This window comes from Marmota monax, unplaced genomic scaffold (genome assembly GCF_021218885.2).
Source record: "Marmota monax isolate L192 unplaced genomic scaffold, Marmota_monax_Labrador192_F-V1.1 WCK01_AAM20220418_F8-fsc00077, whole genome shotgun sequence".
NCBI classification, from domain to species: Eukaryota; Metazoa; Chordata; class Mammalia; order Rodentia; family Sciuridae; genus Marmota; species Marmota monax.
The window spans coordinates 5,900,892-5,924,164 of NW_026694610.1; the positions used below are offsets into that span (position 1 = coordinate 5,900,892).

At 44.1% G+C, this 23,273-nt stretch overlaps 1 protein-coding gene across 14 annotated transcripts in view; it reads right to left on the reverse strand.

The window, feature by feature from the left end:
- Positions 1 to 23,273, reverse strand: part of Pdzd2 (PDZ domain containing 2) — a 365,774-nt gene that overhangs the window by 70,038 nt on the left and 272,463 nt on the right. For 12 of the 14 annotated variants that reach the window (XM_046422305.2, XM_058572096.1, XM_058572093.1 and 9 more), the window contains 3 exons: positions 20,790 to 20,932; positions 17,649 to 17,781; positions 12,884 to 13,039 (listed from right to left, as the gene is read on the reverse strand). In XM_046422305.2, coding sequence (XP_046278261.1) covers positions 12,884 to 13,039; positions 17,649 to 17,781; positions 20,790 to 20,932 — 432 coding nt within the window. Of the gene's footprint in view, positions 1 to 6,575; positions 7,830 to 12,883; positions 13,040 to 17,648; positions 17,782 to 20,789; positions 20,933 to 23,273 lie in introns of those variants that run through there. The other 2 variants (XM_058572097.1, XM_046422310.2) reach the window with 2 other exon arrangements.

Genomic DNA, 23,273 nt, shown 5'->3' on the forward strand with positions numbered 1-23,273 from the left:
CTGCAAAGACAGTAACTCAGGACTAAAGAGGGGAACAGTAAAACTGGAAAGTAAAACTCTCCAGCCCCCAGCATGCCCTGGTACATGCAGAGTGTAAAACATGTGCACTCTTCCCCGTCAGATGCAGCTGGGGGAAGAGCCACAGCTGACGCTGTAGCTTTGCAAATGAGATAATACTGCCCTTGTTCTATCTGAGCCTGTTCCCAGTCTCTTCCCTTTCATCATCCCCCTAAAGCTGAATGGGCTTAATGGACTTTGTTGGTGATTATTTGGATGATTTTTATGCATACAAATTAAACAGATCTCTTGGTTGCTCAGAAAGTTGAGGTACCCTGTCTCTAAATAAAATACAAAATAGTGCTGGGCATGTGGCTCAGTGGTTGAGTGCCCCTGAGTTCAATGTCTGGTGCCTGCTCCCCCTCCCAAAAAAAAAAAGAAAGTTGAGGTAAAGACAGCCATGCATGGTGCACACACCTCTAATCCCACGACTTGCTAGGCTGAGGCAGGAAGATGGCAAGTTTGAGGCTGGCCTGGACAACTTAACCAAATTCTATCTCCAAGTAAAAAATAAAAAGAATCTGGGATATAGCTCAGTGGTACAGTGCCCCTGGGTTCAATCTCCAGTGTGTAAAAAGAAAGAAAGAAAGAAAGAATGAAAAAAAGAAATTCAAGGTAAAGAAGTCACCTTTAAGACATCAGTCATTGCCCTGTTTGACCATCTCATGGTGAGTTGGTGTCACTTTCCTAAAGAGAGGACAGTGTCCTTCAGGGACTCTCGGTTCTTTGAATGTGGATGTCAGGGGGAATCTGCATACATTCTCCTGGTTGTAGATTTCAAAATGAGGTAAGGCAAGGACAGACAGTCTATGAGGTAGGGCTCCCTCACTTTTGCCATGTCCCTGTGACCTAGTAGGTGAAGATATGGTGGGGTCTGACATTCTTCTTTGGGTTTGTGGGCTCACTGAAGGGAAGACACATAGGTCATTTCTCAGCAGGAGTTACCTGCCAACGTTCACTGATACTGACAGATCTCTCAGAGCAGGATTGTGACATGCTTTACCCTAAGTTCCAGAATGATAAAATCAGATGTGTGTGTGTGTGTGTGTGTGTGTGTGTGTGTAGGAAGACCTTCAGACATATAAGAAATAGAGGTGGAGGGTGGAAAACAGGCACAGACTGGGGATGTAGCTCAGTGGTACCTGCCTAACATGCAAAGGCCCTGGGTTTCATTCCTAGCACCAGAAAAAATAAAAAAATACAAATACAAATAAATGGCCTCTAAAAGAGGTAAGTAAGAGGATTAGCGGGAAAGAAAATACGGGATGAGTTGTCAGAGGTGCCCTGAGACAGCAGCTAATCAAACCCAGTTCTGCAGTAACAGTATTCCACACAAACATGTATAAGATATACAAACATATACAACTTTGAGAGAAAGTTTCATACTCTTATGTGGCCTATGCTAACAGAAAAAGGTCATCCTAATGGGGCATATCAGAGGCAGTTTTTAGAATAAGAGGAAGGTATCATCGTGGTTCAGTTTGGGCTCATTGCTAGGTTCTAGGCAGTACCTTAAAGCTTAAGCCTTCTACTGCCTCTTCTAGATCAGTACAGGCCGAATTTTCATTTCCAGGAGCAGTACTGAGTATGTGCTGCTGGGTATATATTTCTCTAAGAATCTGATGAGAAACAGGGATGTGCTAAGTGAAGGCCCAGAAGCTAACCCAGATGCACCAAAGATCAGCCAGGGCTCTGCAAACGGCTGCCTAGGGGCCCAAGGGGGCACACCACTTGTTTTTGTAACTGGAACTCAGTCACGCTCACTAGTTTACTAATTGTCATGGCTGCTCTGGAAATGCAAAGGCAGAGTTGAGCAACAGACTCCTGACAGCAAAAGCATGAAATGTTTACCGTTTGGCCTTCACAGGTGCTGACTCCTCATCCACAGGAATGGTGCAAATTCCAGTCGTAAGTCAAGGCAAAGAAATTGGAGCATTTTTAGAAAACATGACTTAGCAAGTCAATCAGAAGGAATTGGCAAGTGGGTAAGAAGCTGGAAGGCTTGCTGGTCTACCACAGTATTTCCTCTTTGGACTCATCCAGGTTGCCTGATTTTATCTTTAAAGTTAATTTTAAAATTTTATCCAAAATAAAAAATAAAAAATTAGACTCATTTGAAACAACAAGGATTCTCTTCAATATTCACACTGTGCTAGTGTCATAGGATTACTGAATATCACTGAAGTCAGGTTGCTTTTCTGACATGGTTTGGAAGGAACGGAAAGCATTTGTTTCTTGGTGGTCATGAAAGGAGATAGAGAAAATGGCTGGGAGGAGAAGGGAAGAGAGGCTGCCTGGGGGCCTGGAACCCTGTAGAAGACGGAGGATGCTGTGGGGACCTCGGTGAGCCAGTGTACAGCAGCTGGAGGGTACTAGGCTCCAGGAAACCTGTGTAGAGGGAGCCAGCAAGAGAGAAGAGGAGGAGAGGACTGGAGGCAGGAAGGCTCAAAAGTAAACAGAAACCTGGTCAAAACACAGTAGTGGCCCTGCCTTCAGGGGGAAAAACAAAAGAACAAAATAAAAAACATATCCCCCCACAAAAAAAAAAAAAAGAAAGAAAAAGAAAAAGAAGACAACCCAGAACCTAGCACCCAAATGCTGGGAGAACTTAGCTCCCTCTCTCCTCTGACCACCCACTCCCACTGTTCTCTTTCTTCCTAGCTTCATGGCCCCTCTCCCTCAGCCCTGGATCCGGTTATTTCTCAGTGGGGCTATAGTAGAGGCCTCCACATCCATCTCTGTGCCTCCAACCTGCCTGTTCTCTCTCCACCTCCTTCTCTACCCCACTGCCCAAGTAACCTCACCACAGGAACCCTGAGCCTGTCACAAATAAAAAGCCATCAATGAGTCACCGTCCTCATAAAAGAATCTGTAATTCCTTAGTCTGGAACTGAGAGCACAGGCTGAACATTGGCCCTTTGTTGATCTTTGAACGGGCCTTAAAATTTTCTTTTTGTGGACCACTGTCTGTGTTATGTTTCTGCACTAGAATGTCACTCATTTCTGGGAGTGCTCCTGCAGAAATCCTATGAAATAGTCAAATATTATTGTATCTATTGAGCCCTCCCTGATCTCCAGAAAAAAATGAGATCTCTCTCTTTCCTCCAAATCAATACAGCCTATGGCTCCAAAGAATTTATTATACAGAAGAAGGAAAAAGAAAAAGTCAGAAATAATATTTCATTTTGGAATAACAGATATTGTTAGAGAGGAAAAGAGTACCCAGCACAGGGCTTTGTAGGTATGTGGATAGAGATGTAGCGCTGGCTGGTGAACAGCACTGAATCGTACTATGGCTGCTTGGGGGGCACCTGCTATAAACTTCTGTGGTGTAGGTGAGAAGAACATTAGCAAGACTTAGAGATGTCTGCCCTAGGAGCTCAAGAGGAGGGGTGTGTGTGTGTGTGTGTGTGTGTGTGTGTGTGTGTGACATGCAGACCACCTATTTGTGACTCCTAGCTTAAAAGATATATCCACAAATTTTTATTAGGTAAATACATGTGTTCCATCCACCCAGTTATGAAATCAGGAGTTGACTTTCTGATTTTAAGCGCTAACATGCAAGAAACAGGCAAAATTGGCAATCAGAGAAGGTAGAAGTGACAGAAGGCTGGAGTAATTAGACAAGTCTCTGAGGGACAGGGGCTTTAAAGTCTTGATAGTCAAGGCATGGAAGGGAAGGTATTTCAAGTGAAGGAATAAAAACAGCAAGGATCATGGCCTTCTTTTTCTGCAAATGTCATCTAGGGAACTAAATCAGTACTTACAAAGCTAGGCAAGCAAAAACAAGCCAACAAACAGCAAACAAAAAGCCAGGCAGGCAAACAGTACCTCCAGGGGGCGGGGATGGGAGAATTCTATTGGTCCTACACAGCTCTGCTTCTCTGAGAAATTTCTGCCCTGGATTCCACAGGGGAACTTCTGACCTCTTGTATTTTGCTTTGTTTTGATTTCCCAGGCTCTGTGCTACATGTTGCATAAGATGTGAGTAGACAGAAAAAAATATCAAAAGATTTCAAATCTTCCAAGGTTCATGAAGCCTTTAAGTGAGATGTGTTTTTCCCTAGCACTCAAGGCCTATTTATCTAACATCAGCATACTGTCAAAGGTTATTTTGTCATTTGCCTAAAGACCAGCACAATAACTGGAATGGAAACAAAGAGGGACCTCCTGTTCCTCTTGGTGTAAGATTCTCAGTGTGCCTTACCTTCACTGGTGGTCTCAGAAAGCACCTCAGGAATTTTCTAGACCTTCAGACTTTCAAGCTCATAAAGTTATCCTGAGATACACAGTGCACAGTATTTATTGCTATCACTTTGTCTATGGCTGAAGACAGTTTTAATTTCAGTTTCATTACTGAATTGTCACCTTCTTTTAAGCCTTAATGGATTTTACTTTATGTTTCAATGTGTAGACCACAGATTCAAACCCCCCAAAGACATGCAGATCTAAATTAAGAAAACAGGGTGATATTAAGAAAAAAGGAAAGTATCTAATAAGGGTCAGAGTTGAAATATTGTGCCCGAAGATGCAAAGACAGGAAGCAATTTACCTAAAGCAATAATAGTCACCCTATGAGTTCTACAATATTTTTTTTAATAAAAGAAATTAACTTGAGGGCAGAGAAACCTTATGCTATGCTCTAGAGGGCTGTATTTTCTTTTCACTGAAATTTGAAGGAAAATTTCAAGTCCAAATAAAGTTGACTGCATATGAAGAGGAGTTCTTGATCTATATGTCCTATGGCTGCATGCTCTGATGTCAGCCCTTTTAGTTTGAGAAGCTCCCAACACAGATTCATAAATCACAAGCCTACAGTACTGCACTCATGTCTACATGCACAATAAGACACAAAGCAACTGAAACCGATAAGATCTAGGCAAGTTCTAATACTTCCCTCCCATTCTCTCAGCAACCACCTGGCTTCCTCTCTGGAAGGCCCTGGGCTTAGAGACTCCACGTGGAATACCATACTTGCTTTTCTATGTCAATAACATGAGTTGTTTACTTCCTTGAGAACTGCAAACTACATGGGTGGAAACGCAGCACTGAGCCAGGTAGCAAGTTGGAACAAGTCTTTGACAAAGTGCCACTAGGACAAGCCTAACTCAAATGTCAGCAGTTTTGGGGGCAATTCATTCTGGCCAAATAATTATTCTTATCTTCAGCCACCCCTTTAAATAATCACTTCATCTCCTTAAGTATGAAACCAAACCAAATCAAAACCACCCCCAAATTTAAATCTTATTTTCCTAGACCAGCAGCAATTGCAAGCCTTTTCTTTCTTATCTCGCTCTGGCAATTTCGCATACTGCATTCAGTTTCATGCAATGACTTCTGTCTGTCTCATGCCAGTTAAAGTGTTGCTCAAGGAACCTCAAAGTGAACTGAGACCTAGCTGGAGGAGTGCAGAACTGTGGAGAAAGAATAGTTTGTAGATCTGGGCAGGGAAGATAAAAATGCAGAACTCAGGGTAGAGGATCAGCATACAAGGTGCTGGGACAGTTCTTGCATCCACAGCACAGTCTATACACTACAAGCTGGTGTTGGGGAAGGTAAGGAGAAGATGACATGCCCAATTCCATGCCTGAGGAGCTGGAGCAGCCTGGGGACCTGTGCTTGCCAAGTGTCCCATGAGCACTACAACCCCTGTGGCCTTGCTCCTCTGTTCCCAAAGTGCAAAAAGGAGGGAGGCTGGTGGGGGCCTAAAATCTCTTGTCTCAATGCACAGAGAGGTCCCAGAGTTTCAACCAGCTCCTAATAGGAGACTCCTAAGAGACCTGCTGTTTTCATTTTTATAGTCTGGGTGAGCAGCAGGGTCTTGTGGAAGCTTCTGATAACAGACTCATAGGCCTGCCCCACATGGAGCTGCGGAATGGGCCTTTCCAGATGGCACTGGGGATCTGACGCCAGCCTACGTACACCACACCCTCCTGCTGCACATTAGACAGACGAGGGACCACCTGCACACCTGCGTGAATCTCTAAGCAGAGACTGCAACTGCCCTGGGTTTAGAGGAATTCTGAGGACCTCAGAGAAGCAGCCAAGTCTTCACACTGTCCCCTTGAAGCTGTGGGGAAAGAACACTGGCTCCCCTGTGCCAGTATTTCTCTGTGTTAATTGTTTTAGCCTGTGAAGATCTGATTTCCAGTCAGGAGGCACGTCTAACCGCTTTAACACGAATCACAGCTTCATGCGCTTGGTGCTCTTTGTTTTTTTTGTATCAGATGCTTAAGTTTGATTCACCAGAAAAATCTAGTTCAGACCCCAAAGGAGAGACAGTTCCCCAGCCAGGGCAGCTTGATTCAACCAGAAATGACACTTTCAGATGCTGTGATAAAAGTCTTCAGACACTTCTGCAAACACACAGAGTGGACATTTTCTCAACTACTCTATCCAAACAAAACACAAGAGGCCCTCTCCTTTCTTTCCAAAATTGAATATCTACCTGAAGGGTACCATCTTCCAGGTTCTCACCTCCACAACGACAAAGCATCACACACCCACATCAGACTTACAGAGTTGCAAGGTCCAGTTTTGCTCTTCATTCCTTTCGAGAGATGAGATCTTTCCCAAATCCCAATCTCCCAAAGTTCTCCCAGATTTCCCCAAACTTGTGATTCCAGAAACGCTGGAACTGATTCTCTTGATGCCAAAGGAAGCCGGATACAGGTCTCCTGATTGATGTGCTAAACAAGCTCTTCCTAGCTGAGTGGTGACAACTGTACATTTGGCAGAGACAACCATGACTTCCATTTCTGAGGGTTTTGTTCTTTGTTAAAAATATAAAAAAAGGGAGACAAGTTTTGATTCACTGAAGAGATATCACCCATATTCCGCCCCGTCATTCTGAAAGTCTTCTTCTTTGTTTAAAAAAAAGTCACTTTCAGAGGGGTAGGACATGGATTTTGTTTCCCCCCTCTGAAAAAGCATCTTTTTTTTTTTTTTTTTCAGATGAACCATGATTATTTACACTTGGGACAGAACACACATTTTTCTGAATGGTCAGAAGATCCCAGGAGAGGTCTGGGGTTATGGCTCAGTGGTAGAGCACTTGCCTCGCATGTGTGAGGCACTGGGTTTGAGTCTCAGCACCACATGTAAATAATTGAATAAAATAAAGTCTGTCAACAACTAAAAAAAAAAAATCACAGGAGAATCTTTCCCTACCCTCACCCCTTGTTACACTTCAGGTACTATACTGCATCCTCAGGATAGAGAGAGAGGTTAGAGAGAGAGGTGCTTAATCCCTCCTGCTCCTTGCTCTTGAAACTTTTATGTCCAATTAGGAAGATAGAGCAGTAAAAAGATAAATGATACAAAAAAAGATGATAAACACTATGATAGATACAGAGTGCTACCTAAGTGCAGAGCATAGACTAAATAACCCGAGGGCTCAGGGAAAGGGATGCTTCAGGGGTGGAGTGACAGTTGGGCTGGGTTGCCAAGGATCTTGCCAGGTGAGGAAAGGAAGGTGGTCTTCCAGGTAGAACAGAGGTGTGAGGCACCAAGTAGTGAGAATTCTAGAATACGGGGGAAACATAGAGCTCACAGTGCTAGTGGTGTGGTGTGTGTGTGCGTGTGTGCGTGTGTGCATGCATAGAGCTGTTGGGAGCATACACAGGAGACAGGCAGCACAGCCAGACTGGGGTTGGCAGCACAGTTTTCCCTTGCCATAGGCTGGGGATTGGTAACAGGATACCCACTGGATACTAAAATTCAAGGTGTACAAGTCCCTTATATAAATGTCTTAGTGCTTGCATAAAACCTACATATATATATATATATATATATATATACACACACACACACACACATACATACATACATACACATACTCCTATACACTTTAAATTACCTCTAGATTACTTACAATGCCTAATACCATGTGGATGCTATGGAAATAGTTGTAATATTATTTAGGCAACAACGACAAGAAGAAAAGTCTCCATGTTCTGTACAGGTGCAATTTTTCCCCTCAAATTATTCTCCATCCGTGGTTGGTAGAACCTGCTGATGCAGAGCTCATGCTTGCTGAAGGATGACTCTATTCTACATTAAGGAGTTGAGATTTTAACTTCAGGGTAATTGAGAGCTACTCAATTATATTACTTGCTTAAGTGACAGAACTAGACTCTCATTTAAAACACTATGGCTGAGCAGAAGATGAGATGGAGATGAGAGATTCCAGGAAGACAGACCCATCTGGGGCTCAAGGACCTCAGGTGGAGTGGAGGAGGGGTCTAGACTTAGGGACTTCTGAGACCAAAACTGAAAGACTGTAATCATGCATGCGCTGGTGGTGACACTGGGAGCAGGTGATGGAGAGTTAGCCCTAGCACTGAAGCCAGGCCCATTCAGGACAGCAATTGTGCAAATGCTTGTCTTTCCCACCATCCTTTCCTGTTTCTTTTGATCCAGTTTACACTCTTCAAACTTGATATTCAACATATGGTTTTATACTAAGTTTTTTGAAAGGAAAAATCTCATTGCTGTTTATTGTAGCAATGGAAAGTAAATCAAAGCACACTCACGACAGATCCCTAGCCTTTATCTTACATTTGCTCAACGGAAGCACTTGGAGCACACCACAACGGACAGGTGCAAAAGCAGTCAGTGTCCGAGTGGACCTGGGCAGCAGGTGTAGCCATCATCATCTGTGGAATCAGAGCCTTTGTGACTTATTGATTAAAATGGTACCAGATTTCTTTCATTTCAGTGGTTCTTTAGTTTTTAAAAATTACAAAACAAGAGTCTTGGATTGTGAACCCATAACTAAAAGAATTTTTTGTTTCACTAGCTCAGCCCTTGTCTAAGGCGCATCAGGGCAGACACTGGGAGGGGAGCAGGGAGGCTGCCCACAGTTCTGCCTCAGGACTGGTTCTCCTGGTGTGAAGCCAGAGTGGCTAAGACATGGTTGGTGCCCAGGTCCAGGGGACAAACTGGGACCCTTCTCCGTGAATGTTTCGTGAGGGGTAGAGTGGAAAAGGGGCCCAGATAAGGGAGACTGTTGAAGTAGGATTGTTTCTTGGGCTGGGGACATAACTCAGTTGGTAGAGTGCTTGCCTTGCATGCACAAGGCCCTGGGTTCAATCTTGAGCACCACACACACACAAAAGATTGTTTCATTGTTTCTCGCCTCTTTGCAAACAAAGTACTGTATCCCAGATAAGATGTGTATGACAGCATGCACAGAAATTCCTCTGGAAAAGCACATAAAATAATAAACATGTAAAACAATGTGATTAATTGACAAACAATTAAATTAAAGACAATGTTATTGGTGATCACAGAAGTGGCCACTGCTATGAATGTTAGTATAACCTCTCTGGAGAAAACTTTGGATCAAGCAATTCTGCTACAAGGTATTTAAGGGAAAAAAAAACATTAAAAATATGCATTGGCATATATGAGCAAAGATATACAGAATCTTTATCATTTTGAAAAAAACCTGAATATACATGTGAGTGATGTAAATTGGTGACACAAATTTTGGCACTTCCATGTTAGGGAATATTAGCCATTATAAACCATGGTTTCAGAAGAGGCTTTAATACAGGGACATGCTCAGGATTGTATCACTAAAATCACAGCATGTTTTGTAAGCATGGTTTTCTAAGTTTAATTAAAAATAGATGGCCTTTGGGGCTATAATAATTCAGTTAGAAAGGCATAGTAAAATGTTTCTAGATGACTATCTTTAAATAGGATTGTATATTGTTTTTGTGATTTTTTTCAGAGAAATTCATTTAAATTATATGTAATAACTTAAATCATAATAAATTTGTGAAAATTTATTATCTCTATGTAGATATCTATGTATATATATCTTTGCCTGTATATATCTGTGCATATTTTTGATGTAATTCTCCTCTAGCAGAATTTCTTGGTCAAAGGCTTTCTCTAGAGAGATGATACTTATTATTATTATTATTTTCTGTGGTACTGGGGATCAAACCCAGGGCCTTGTGCATGCAAGGCAAGCACTCTACCAACTGAGCTATAGTGATACTTATACTCCTAGAAGTGGCCAGTTCCGAAGATCACCAATAATATATTTAAACAACAACAACAACAAAATAGTTTACCTATTAATCACATTGTTTTACATGTTCATTAGTGTAATTTTCCCAAAAGAAATCTATAAAAATTGTAAGCATAAATTATAATTTAAATTATAATATACAACATGTAATATATTTAACATAGTCAATGTGTTATTTATTAAAGCAGTATTTGGTATAAAAAAATTCCCAGACAATTAAATAATTGCTTGGAGTTTTTTTGCAAGAGAATATGACTTACGAAGTTTTAAAAATTTATGGGACTGTGACCTTCCCCATAAAGAGCCTTTGTGCTACGCCAAGGCTGGGGGCTTTATCAGACGTGCAGCCAAGGTCCCCTCTCCCCTCTGGAGAAGACCCTGAGCTCACTGAGCTTTCCATTGAAATCTAGCTGACCTCCCCCCAGGCATGGCAGCTCAGCCAATGGCTCCTGCTCAGCCAGGGTGAACTGTCCAGACTGGGAGCACAGGGAGGGAGAGAGCAAGGGGACTCCCTGGGCTAGTGCAGGGCTGGCAGAGCCAGCAGCGAAGGGAGTCTGGCTAGAGAGGTGAAGTGCTGGAGTTGTTAGCTGTATGGTGACACAGCCCTTGCTCCTTCTTGTACCACAAGGAGCAGAGGGTAACTGCTGAGTTAGCCCAGAGCCCAGAGCCCTGGGGCTGGAGGTCTCAGGGAGGAAGAGCTCAGGATGACCTTGGCCTTGATGGATGGGTAGACAGTAGAGGAGTAGGTGGTGGGGAGAAGACACAATGCTTAGACGTGCTCAAGGCTTATTCCTGGAGCATCCCTGAGGTCAATGGGATGGGGACATGCACAGGAAACTGAGGCCCTTTGAGGCTGCCATGCTGTGGTCAGCTGTGGGCTAGGGGAATAGCCATAAAATTGATGGTAGGTAAATCTAGTTGGATTTTGTTGTCATTTTTCATTATTTTCTGGGCTTAGCACAGAGCTGAGAAAATGGCAGGTATTCAGTGAATGTCCGCTCTGCTTTTAAATTTTAAACCTACACCCTCGTCCCCTATCCGCTACCTGGGCTGCTGGGCCGCAAGCTGCTGGCTGTGTTCAGGCTTGCTGCAGTAGCCTTGCTGTTAAATTTAGTTTCATATAACTCAACAACCAGATCACTGCCTCAGTCTTACAGATCCACCAAACAGTCATCATGCTTTCTCACCTCCTGGAGCTCACCACGGGGTAGGAGAAACACACCTTAGTCTGACCTGCCCCAGGCATCAAACAGATCTGTGATAAATAGCTCACAGGAGGGCACATGCTTGGTCGTGGTGCTAGAGCTGAGGGATTGGAAAAGGATATTCGGGAAGTTTCTCTGAGGAAGTAACATTATGGGACCCAAAAGATAAACATGAATCAGTTATGCAAAGAGGATTCCATAGAGACAGAGCAACATTTGCAAAGGTCCTGTGGCAAGAAAGTGTGTAGTCACCATGAGGGGCTCAGGAATGGGCATTGTGGTGGTTGCATAGAACTGGGGGTCAGTTTGGTCTACAGGGAGGTCTGAGAAGCAGTCAGGGGTCAATCATGGAGGGCATGATAGGTCATGAAAATTAGTTGAGTCTCTACTATTACCAAAAGTCAAAGGAAAGCCACTGAATGGTCATAACGCAAAAAGATAGGAATCAGCACACAGTTGTTTCAAACTGTCAACCTCGGCCCCACTTGTTAAGTTCAGGTGTGCCTGCTATTGCAGGTTGGTCTTCTGAGAAAGCTCCCTCCTTTGAGGGAAAAGCAGCTGGAAAAATGTTTGAAATCAATCATGGTTCTATAGAACACATGTTATAAAAGCTTCTAAATTTTATGATGTAATCGTGATTCCTGAGATGTGATACCTTTGTGCAGCCTACAACCTGTAAAACCGTACACAGTGGCCCTGATCTCCAGGGACCAAAAGTAAAGAGGAAAATCTTTTTCTTCTTAAAGTAATATGGCATGTTATGGCAAATAAGATGAGATACATTTTTTTTTTTTTTTTGCCTTTGATGGCCTTATGATCAACAAAGCTGATTTTCCAACACTATCTATGCTACCTAGGTTCAAAGCTGGTGGGAAGGAATAACAGGTTCCAAATGGCAGAAGAGGGTGCCTTCCCCAAGGTTAGTTGGATGAGAAAAAGGACTAATAAGAGTTTACACACACACACACACACAAAATGACACATTTTTTAGATCTGGGATACAAAGAGGAGACCATGGAGCCAGAAGCTGTTCTGACAGCTTCATGTACACCAGGTGACATGTGCAGAACGTGAGGGTGTGAAGTGACACCAGCCATGTGAGGAAGAGCCCCAAGCTGTGCGGGGTATCCTGGCTTAGTTAAAATGGTAAGCTGTCTTCTACACAAATCTGTCTGAGTGATCTTTGTGCTAACATTCCACTCGGAACCAGAAATCTTGCCATCTAAGTTTAGATTCAAGAACACTTGTTTTCAAACACTATCGAGAAGCAGCAGCAACAAAATCCTTGTTTATATCACAAAGCATCCTAGACCTGATCTATGCACTGAACTCAATAGCCAGATGCATTTTGTTTGGAGTTTCATTTTTTTTTTTTCTTTTCTGAAATGAAACGCCTTCCCCTCACAGATGTTTCCGGAAGATTCTGAGAAAAATATCAAAAAGAGTGCACTGAGATCCTTTCCCTTCCTGGTGTCTATTCCAGTCTCTGAAGTATTTCTCCTCTGATCCTGACACCCATGTCTTCAGGGAAACCATTCCAAAAGAGCAGCCTGGGAGAAACCAGAGTCACACTTACTGCTCTTTGGATGGCGGATGAGCTGGTCCCTTCCTCCTCTTCCCCGTCTGGCTCCTGGTCTTCATTGTCGGTCCATGAGGACACATCCTCTATCGAGCTGGTCAAGTCAGGCAGACTCTTAGAGGTCAACCTGAGGAGGTCCTCTGCAGAGCTTTCCTGTGGGGATGCAAGGAAAGGTCCAGGAATTATCCCCTGGCACCAACCAGTTCTGCTGACCACCGCTGCTTGGGCAAAGCCTAGCTTCCTCCTTTGGGATCATCCTGGAGGCGTCTTCTCTAATAGCCTTGATTATTTATTTTTTCCCCTGCGTGTATGTTTAACTTCACTTGTCTGTTTGCCCTGCCTGTATGAGTGTTCCTCCCACCTCACACCATCTCTACCCATATCCACGTCCCCAGACCTAGCACAGAGCTCAAGTATCTATGACCCCCTCCTCCCTGCCCTGCTACCATCTCAGCGGCATATGCCCGTTAGAAAAAGATTAGATTGTTTATTGAATCAAAATGCCAACTTGGAGACACGAGAATGTCTTTTCAATGAAAGCAGCCCTTGAACAACCTTTAAAGGTCAACAACAATTCATAGAATCAGACTCCATTAAGATCAGACTCCAAGAGGCTTCATCAGCCCAGCCCTCTGCTCCTCTGTGCAGAGAAGGCCAAAGCAGGCTGTGGGATGCGGGTGAGATCGTTAAGTGCTCATGAGTGCAAATGAGGACACGTGGCAGTCTGGCACCCTCCTGGGAAATGCCACAAATGGGGGGCTGGGGTCCAGGGAGGGAGGGGTGCAGTGGCAGAGCTGCTCAGAGGCCAGTGAGAAACTGTGCTCTCTCCCCTCCCTCCCACACCAGCCACTTCTTCAGGGAAGGAAACAAGTGAGTTTTCATCATCATATGCCTTGAGGTTGACAGAATAGAAGACAAAGAAAAACAAAAAACAAAAAACACCCACATTCAACACTGGACTTTACAAACCATAGTGCTTGAACACCTAATGACAGTGGCATTTGTCACTCGTTTGATGCTGCTTCCACCTTTAAGGAACCTAAAGAATTTTCATCGTAGATTTGCAATTTGTGAATATTATGTTGTTAGTTCTTAACCACGGAAATGAAAAAGTTACTAAATAAAAGGTGAGTTGATTTCTGGGATGTCAACTTTGCTGGACTATTAACAGAAGAATAAAAAAAGGTGCCAGTCGGTGAGTAAATGGCACGGTAGCCACAGGAAGGAGCACTCCATAGCCATGACAACGGGGGGCTGTAGAAATCACCTCCTGGGTGGAAAGGCAGGATCTTACAGCACCCTGCTCCTTGAACGAGCCGATTAAAACGACAGTAATGAGCATGATATTAATGAGGCATGTAATAATGAATTAGAGGTAATAAAGTCACAAAGCCAAACGCTCCTCCACTGCTTAGGGCCCTCTCCATCTCCTACAGTCTCCATGACATCCTTGTGACGTGGTCACTGACTCTTACTGTACAGAAGAAAAAACTGAGACTTGGAGTTGCAAGGATGTGCCCAGGAAGCATGGCTTTTCAAGGGCTGTGCTGGCACTTAATTCTAGGTGGGACTGCCCCCAGTGTGAACCCTGTCTCCTTGTGTTTGACTCCATTTAAAAGAAATGTGCCCAGCTGGAAGGACACACCACTTAGTGGATTATATTATTGGTGACATTATCAAAATTTCATCTTTTTCTTCTCTTTATTTTTTTTTCTGGGTTTTCTACATTAGAAATAATAAAAATCTACTACTTGGTAATAAAAATCAGGACTAAAAAAAAAAAGAGTGACAGAGAGAGTTCTGTATTACTATGTGATGCTTCCAGAAATAGCAAAACTAACTTGGAAATTCTGAGTTCCTTCAACAAAGACTTTATAAGCTCCTACTATAAACATACAACCTATTTGTGCAGAAACATGAGACAGCCTCTCTGCTGTAACTGCTGTATTTCCCAAACAATGCCTTAAAATTTTGTGACAAGGTGACTGTTATCTAGAATAACAAGAATCTACTCTGTGTGTGTGTGTGTGTGTGTGTGTGTGTGTGTGTTTGGTACTAGGGATCGAACCCAGGGGCGCTCTACCACTGACCTCCATCCTGGCTCTTTTTATTTTTTGAGGCAGGTTCTAAGTTGCCCCGGCTGGTTCTAAAGTTGCCATCCTCCTGCCTCAGCATCCTGAGTAGCTGGGGTTATAGGTGTATGCCATCATGTCCAGCAAGACATTTTACATGGTTATTATTCTTTATTCAGCAAGTTAGAAGCTTCCTTCATTCAAATACAAAGACAACAACAAAGTCTGTGGATTATCTCCCCTTGTTAGATACAAGAGAGGAACAGGTGCCCAGAGGAGCCTAAAGTGACACTTCTTTTCCCCCTAATGGATGAACACCTTGGCTGGTGGAGGCCGAGGTTAGACACCAGCAGCAGTGGCGGCTCCACAGTTCATTGTCTAATTGCAAAAGGGGCCCAACCACGCCTTTGGGAACTGGGCTGGATGCTCAAGAGCTGGGATGGACACCCATTCTTGTTGTCCGCACGTTGCTCAGCCCTATAAGAACCCAGCAAGGGTCCCTAAAAGTCAATGCCTCTGGCAGGAACACATTATGTTTTTTCCTAATACCATTGGGTCTGGGGTCCTTTATATTTTATTTGCTTGAAGGGCAGCATGGAGTATGAGAAGCAGCATGAACTTTGAAGTCTGGAGGACTCGGCATAACCCCTGCGTTTGCTATCTACTGCCGCATGACCACACGCAAGTTAACTGGCGTTTCAATTCCATCCTTTGAATAAAAAGAACCCATACCTGTACCATGGGATTTGTACTCTTAAGAATCCAAGGAGATAATAGATAATAGGTGAGAAGCCCTGGCAGTGTCCTCTCTTCCTTTAAGGTGGTGCGTGAGATCAGAGACCAGGCATCCCCTGGGAACTAGTTTTCAGAGCCCAGCGGATCCCCCTTCATTATTAGCTCTGTGTGTGAGGGGCCCTTTTTGTTTTAATAGTGTATATTTTTTGTTTGTGGATAACAGCTTGATGTAGAAAAGATGTCCCTCCTTCCTTATTTTCCAAACTAGCTGAAAAAAATTAGGCAGCACAGAGATGAAGGCTTGGTGACACACGGTACAGAGCTCAGGCAGGACCCCAGGTTCTCGAGCTGCAGCTGTGGGGAGGGGAGCTGTGCTTTCCGGCTCTGGTAGGTCTGGAAAAATGAGGAAATGGTTTCTCCTTCTCTGGGGCAGCATTTCCCTCCAGGGGCCTTCGGCAGGCTGACAGGGGACATCCTGAGGACCGCTGTCCTTCCTTGTCCCCAGTGAGGGGTATAGACAGCCCTCAGGCAGGCATTTGTGTGGAGCTCCAGGGACTTAGGATACCCCGGAGGACCCCATGGAACTTCTGGAAGGGGAGGAAAGGACCTAGAATGGGCTCAGCTCCTGCCTCCGGGGGCTCAGATGTCTGCATTTCCCACTGAGCCTTCACCAAGGCTCTGCATATTGGAAGCCTGAAAGTCCAGTCAAGGATCTGGGGTAAAAAGTGAAAAGGAATAAAAGCAGATTTTTTTTTTTCAGATAGCTCCAAGTATTCTTCTAATCTACTGGTTAAATACAGTTGACTTTCAGTACCTCTGGGGGATCGGTTCTGGGACACGCTCCCCCATACCAAAATCCAAGGATGCTCAAGTCCCTTTATAAAATAGTGTATAGCATATAACCTACACATCCTCCCACGTACTTCAAATAATCCTTAGGTTACTAGTCCTTCCTGTAGATGCAGAACTTATGGATAAGAAGCACCAATTGTATTCCTCTAATCAGCAACCAATCTTGGAATCTAAATGGGAATATATATATATAAACCTCAGATGCAAGGTTAAAAAACAGCAGGGATGATGGGAAAAGAATCACCCTGACCAGCAACAGCTTAGTGTGAGAAGGGGCTAAGGTGCACAAGGCCTCACACCCAGTCTCCCTGCCAGAAATGGAAGGAAGTCCCCAGGCTCCGTTCACTAATTGCTCATTCACACGAACTCTTTCCGAGTCTCACCAACAGCACAATCAGGTGACAGGAAGGAGAGAGGTCAGTGCCTCCCTTTCTCATCAGAGTTGTGGAGCCTGCACTCTTTCTCTAGCACTTAAAGACTGGTGACCAGGGCTGGGGGAGTGGCGCAGATGCTGGGGGCCTGCTGATGGCCAGATGCTCAGGGCATCCCGGCCCCTGCAACATGGAAGCCAGCCAATGGAGGCTCGGCCTCACTCTTCATCTGTAGAACTAGGAGGAAGGAAAGGCGCAGGGTGGAGGGAGCAAAAGACCCCCCAAGGCTTCCCCCAGCGAGGCCTTAAGGAGCAGGCCCCTGGCCTGCCCATGGAGGACCCCGGGTCTTCTTTTCCTTCTGAACTTGAAGATACAATCCCCCACCTCCCTCTTCCCTGCCGTCCAGGTTTCCATACCCCCTTTCTAGTTTCTCCTGGGAGAACTGCTTCTCCCTCCACATCGTCCTTCCTTCCACCTTACCGTTCTTACCTTTTCCTTAGTTCTATTATTATCTTTTCACCCTGCAACATGTATCTTTAAAGACTCTCAAAGAAAAGCAAAACGAATGGAATGTACTTCAGCTGAGGAGGGCCTCCACGTTGGCTTGCGGATCAGGGCCCAGGGTCAATGTGTGCAGGCACATCCGCACCCGGGTGTGGCAGGGGGAGGGCTCGATGCCAAACCCACCACCACCATTCGAAGTTTTTTCAAAAACTGAACAAAACTACCTACCTTGCTGGCCACGACCAGCTGCACCATTCCGGTGGCTGAACGAAGAATGGCCACAGCTTCCTCATGGGAGAGCCCGACCAGTAAGTGACCATTGATTACCAGCAGCTCATCTCCCAAGGACAGTCTGCCATCCCTGAGGAAATGGAGATGAAAAAAAAAATCCCTCATCAAGATGTCCTGGGCCTGAGAAGGGTCATTCTCCAGGAGTGAAGGAGGTCATGAGAAGGGACAGTTAAAGTCGGGCTACAGAGGAAGCGGTGACAACCAGACAGTCTGGGATGGAACAGCCTTATATTTTGAGTCCAGATTCCCACTAGAGGAGGGAAAATTTCTAGAATTTCAGCTTTCCCCCATTATTGACATCGGTGTCCATGAAGCACCCAACTAGGTGGGGAGGGGGACAGAGAAACCCAGACCCCAGGGTTTTGGGGAAGTCAGGTCATCCTCTTTCTAAACCCGTCATCTTGTCCCCACAACCCAGTCACTGAGCTCAGTCCAGGGCCAGCAAGGGTATCCTAAGCCCATCACAGCCTTCCCTGACCCACAGCCCCTTCTCTTCCCAGATGACAGGACCCTTACCAGGTTTCCTCTGGGGAACCTGTGACCACCACACTCTATGGTCTCTGCCCTCCCCCACCCCCAACAAGGTTACAGGACCTTGGGGGGGAAATCTTTCTGTACTTTCGTTTTTAATCATTGGATCCTTACAACCAAGCTTCCTAAGGAGAAGGGTAAATCAAAATAATAAACTTTAATTTGCTATGGTAGGTAGCAGACCTGGCCTGTAAACATGGGTGTACAAACATTTTCTGTTTCTTGATTTCCTTTAAATTAAACTATGGGTGATCCAGAGCTTTCTTCCTGGTGGGATGGAAGGAACCTCTCCTGTCCCTGGAAATTGTCTCCTTGGAACTCAGGGCTCTCCGTGGCACATTATGCCAGAACACTGGGCAGGCCTCTTCCATGGGTTCCAACTGGGCCTCCAATGGTCTGGTATCCTGAAATCCCAAAGGAGCCACAGATGGCTTCAAATCTGATAAGGTGAACAAACCTTCACCTAGGGTTTACAGTGTCCTTCAAAGGGGCACCCAGGGGCTGCTGTGGGCAGATCCAGCCAACTCTGTTCTCTCTAGTCTAGTCTAGTCTGTCTGTCTCTCTCTCTCTCTCTCTCTTGCTTTCTTTCAACCAACTTCTCTCCTTTCATCCTTACCTCTTGTCTTCAGCTGTTTCTCTCTGTCACCTTTCTTTAGGACATAATCATAATCTTTTTATTTTTATTTTTATAAATTCAGGCTTTAACAGAAGACAGAAGGCAGCACAGATATCTGACAGCCTTATTTGCTGTCCTTCAAAAATCCCCAAAGCATGGGCTGAGGATATAGCTCAGTTGGTAGAGTGCCTGCCTTGCATGTACAAGGCCCTGAGTTCAATCCCCAGCACCCCAGGGGGGAAAAATATCCCTGAAGCACAGAAATGCTAAGGGCACCTCTGGTTGCTTGAAAAGGCAGAAGAAGGGAATAGAAAAATCATGGAGGAAGAAAACCCCTAGAATCTCAAGACTAGGAGTGTGGGTGGACTCCGTAGGTAATCCCGAGGAGAGGGATTCTGGTATAAAAAAATCCAAGGGCTCTGGCCAGTGTCCCTGGTCTTGCTTATCTATAATATTACCCACAAGACCAGCCTCAGCCCAGCCCCTTTCCTATTTCACTCTAATTTCATTTCTCTCTTCTCCTGTTATTAGCCAGAATGTTCCACTTGGGAGTCAACACCCCGGAGCAAAGCTAGACATACAACTCCATGCTGAGAATGAACGGAAAATGATGAGAGCCATTAGAAGGGATTCCGGTGGGAAACAGACAAAACACAGTTCCATGCAAAGCTTATCTCTGGGCACAGGAATTTCCTAATTGCCAACTTGCCAAAGATAGACTAGAACCTAAGCTTAGGATTTGTGGGAAAATGGCTACCTGGTGGGAGTTCATTAAAGCATGTGTCATTGGAAGTCTGGTAATGCTCACTTGGTTTAAAACCATCTCAGGTTTTAATCTTTTAATAATTCCTGTCACCCAGATAACTGACAGTTGTAGCTAACCTTTTTCTACTTTAGTTATTAGCTTCTTCCTCTCTAAGAGGATTGAGAAGCAGGAAACGTTTTGCTGCTGTTTCCTGGTCCTCTTCTTAATTTTGCATTCTCAGACTAAATGCCTCTAGCTCCTTCAACTACATCTCATGAGACATACTTGAGTTCCCTCTCATTCTTGGGGAGGCTGATCCTGCTCTGGTCATATCCCCCTTAGAATCAGGGTACCTGGACTGAACAATTCCAGACTAGATAAAAGTCAATCTCCTCCCTCATCAGTGACTTTCTCTTTATATACTTACTGTGCACATGTGGGAAGGTAGCACCTGCACCCACCCCGCCATTACATGAATGGAAGCAATTAGCAGGGCAAAGAACATGCCTGATATCTTGGTTGAGCTGCATCCCTCACACTCAAATTGATCTCCTTTTTTTGCACATGCTCTAGCCAATGCTTCTTTTTATGTCCGATGATTGTTCAGATTAAAAAATAAGCTTTTAATCATGAACTGTTTTCAGGTCACATGGAAAGGAATTCACATTTATTTCTTTCCCTTCCACATCTGCCCAACAGACACATGTGCATTAAGTGTGTGTGAAATCCTGATTGACCTGACAAGGGAAGCCCTAGTGCATGAACTGTGGTCACAGTGGAAAGGAATCGCTTTCCTGAGTTTCAGTCACAGTCTCAGGGAGTTAAGACGTCAGGGATGTGGTGTTCTGCTTACCAGCATATTCCTGATAAGTAACCACATATTCCATAGTACCAGCCTCCAAGAAGTAGGATCAATAACATCTGCTTGAAACTACGTCTGGTGTAGAAAGAAACCCAACCTTGACTCTGTGGTTTGGAAAATCCTGCACTCTCCTCACCAATTAGCCACTTCCTGTGCTCAGAGAGGTGTGATTAGTACTGTTCTTGCCTGATTTCCTCCCATGCACCCAAAGGATCTTTATAAACTATAATTATTAGGACTTTGACCAACCGGAAGAGGACAAGCACCCAGGAAAGGGGAGGGGAGGACAGGAGACAGAGAGACAGGGGAGAGTTATCTAGTCACCTGTGAGCGGCACCTCCTTCCTTCACTTGAGTGACAACGATAGCGTGAGGTGAGCGCTTTGATCCTCGGCCTCCACTAACCTGAATTCCCAGCCCATCTGATTCTTTGAGCAGCTCCATCTTCCATATCCGACCAACTTCCTCCTTAGAAGAAAAAGTGAACATGCGTGAAGGACGCTAACAGACATGTGGCACCGACCCGGAGCACAGAGCTGTCATGTCTCGCCAAATATCCGTCGCTCAGCAAGAGCCCTCACAGCTCATCCCAGAAGGAAAAGCTCCTGTGGACTGGACCAGCCTCTGGCTGGCAGTGCTGTCCAATAGAACTTTCTGTGATAGTGGAAATGTTCTGTTTGTGCCACCCAATATGGAACCACTGGCCACAGGTGGCGATGGTGTGTTTGAATGCACCTGGTGGTGACAGAGGACCTGAATTTTTAATTTCACCGAATTCTAATTAAATTTATATAGCCACCTGTGGCTAGTGGCTTTGATATTGGACAGCCCAGCAAGTGTGATTACTGAATTCCTGACCAGGGTCCTGTTAAATGAAACTGCTTCTTCCTGAGACCTACATGCTACTCTGTAGGTACACAGTGGCTTAGTCTGAATCCTTTTATTTTTCATAGCTACTAATTAATAAAAGAAGAAAGATCATGTCTTGGCCTCAGGAGACTTCAACTAGTTTGAACCTAGTTCTGCCATCTGTAACTTATGAGTCATGTAATGTGTACAAATCTGTTTCCTTGCCCCTAACATGAGAATAAGGATTGGTATTTCTAGGTTGGCTGTTAGGGTTAAATGAGATATTTATGGAAATAGGTGTCAGCATAACACCTAGCAGTTACATAATGAATATAGGTAATCATATACTATGTTTTTTTAAATGTTTATTTTTTAGTTGTAGTTAGACACAATATCTTTGTTTTATTTATTTATACGTGGTGCTGAGGACTAAACCCAGGGCCTCACATGTGCTAGGCAAGTGCTCTACCGCTGAGCCACAACCCCAGCCCCAATCATATACTATTTGTTAGTATCCCTTATCAGAAATGCTTGGGACCATAAGTGTTTCAGATTTCAGATTTTTTGGGGGGTGTAGTAATAGTTGCATATACATAATGAGATATCTTTGGAAGAGACCTAAATCTAAACAAAAATTCATTTATGATTCATATGTACCCTATACATATGGCCTGAAGTAATTTTATACAATATTTTTAGTGCACCTGTGTTTTGACTGTGATGTATTACATGAAGTTAGGTGTGGAATTTTCCAATTGTGTCGTGAGGTTGGTGCTCCACAGTTTTTGTATTTTGGAGCATTTTGGAGATTTCAGATTTTCAGGTTAGTGATGCTCAATCTGTACTTATATGAACATATGCAATTGTGCACACACACACGCACATATATGTATGTTGAAAGCATATTGAATTCAATCCAAATGAGACCTTGTACAGAAAATTAATGTTGATATCAACTGTTGGTTCATAGGATTGGTGACATTGGTCTACATGTTTCTTAAATACATTTAAAAACTGTTCCAACCCCTATACCAATCTGTCATTTAAAAATATTTTAAAAACTAATAAATGTCTTTAAGTTATCGGATTGCGGATAGCTTCTCTGCTTTGGTTAATCCTTCCCTTTGATCCTTATTTTATTCTGAGGATGCAAGCATACTCACTGCAAACTCATTGAATTCTTTCAGATACTTAGCTATTCAGAAAAATGAAAGCAAAATCTTGAAAAATGATTTATTTGGGGGGTCTTAATCTAGGCTCATCCCTGTGGTTCTTTTAGTCCTGGGTCACCATATATTTCTCACCATATAAAACAAAAGCTCTCTGTTTTCTTCATCTATCATGAAGGCCCAATGGAACCATCGCCCCCTAGAAATAGGCAACCTGCCCTTTCAAGCTGCTTGCAAGGGAGGAAGAATGTGAAGCATTTGGAAAATCTGAAATACACACTGTCAGAAACTAAAATGAAACTTTATGCAAAAGTGAAAAAACCAGATGTTGAGCAGTCACTGATGTGCAGCAATAGGAATGTCTAGGGAAATTATTAGCAGACAGAGACCTGCTGGATCCTACACTTTTTCTAGCACAGTGCTGCTCGGTGGGACTCCGTCATTCCAGCAACAGGCAGTGGTGCCAAGTGTCTCCTGCATCCTCTGACCACAGACAAATGAAGCTTGTCTGGCCAAATGTAACTTCAGAAGTCACTGGCTTACCACACTCGTTCATGAACTTGTCATCGATCCCTATTTCATCCAGTAGTCTCACTTTGGACTTCACAGTTTTTGGTTTGCTGCCTCTGACCTCTGGAACACCTTTCTCTTTCCCATTCAGAAACATTCTCCCCTGGACGTTAAAGTCTCTTGTTGCTCCACTACTTCCAGAAAGCCATCCTTGGGAATCAATGTGATCACCAAGATGGCAGCTTTCAACACTTCTAATATAAGAGACTCCGATGCCTGGC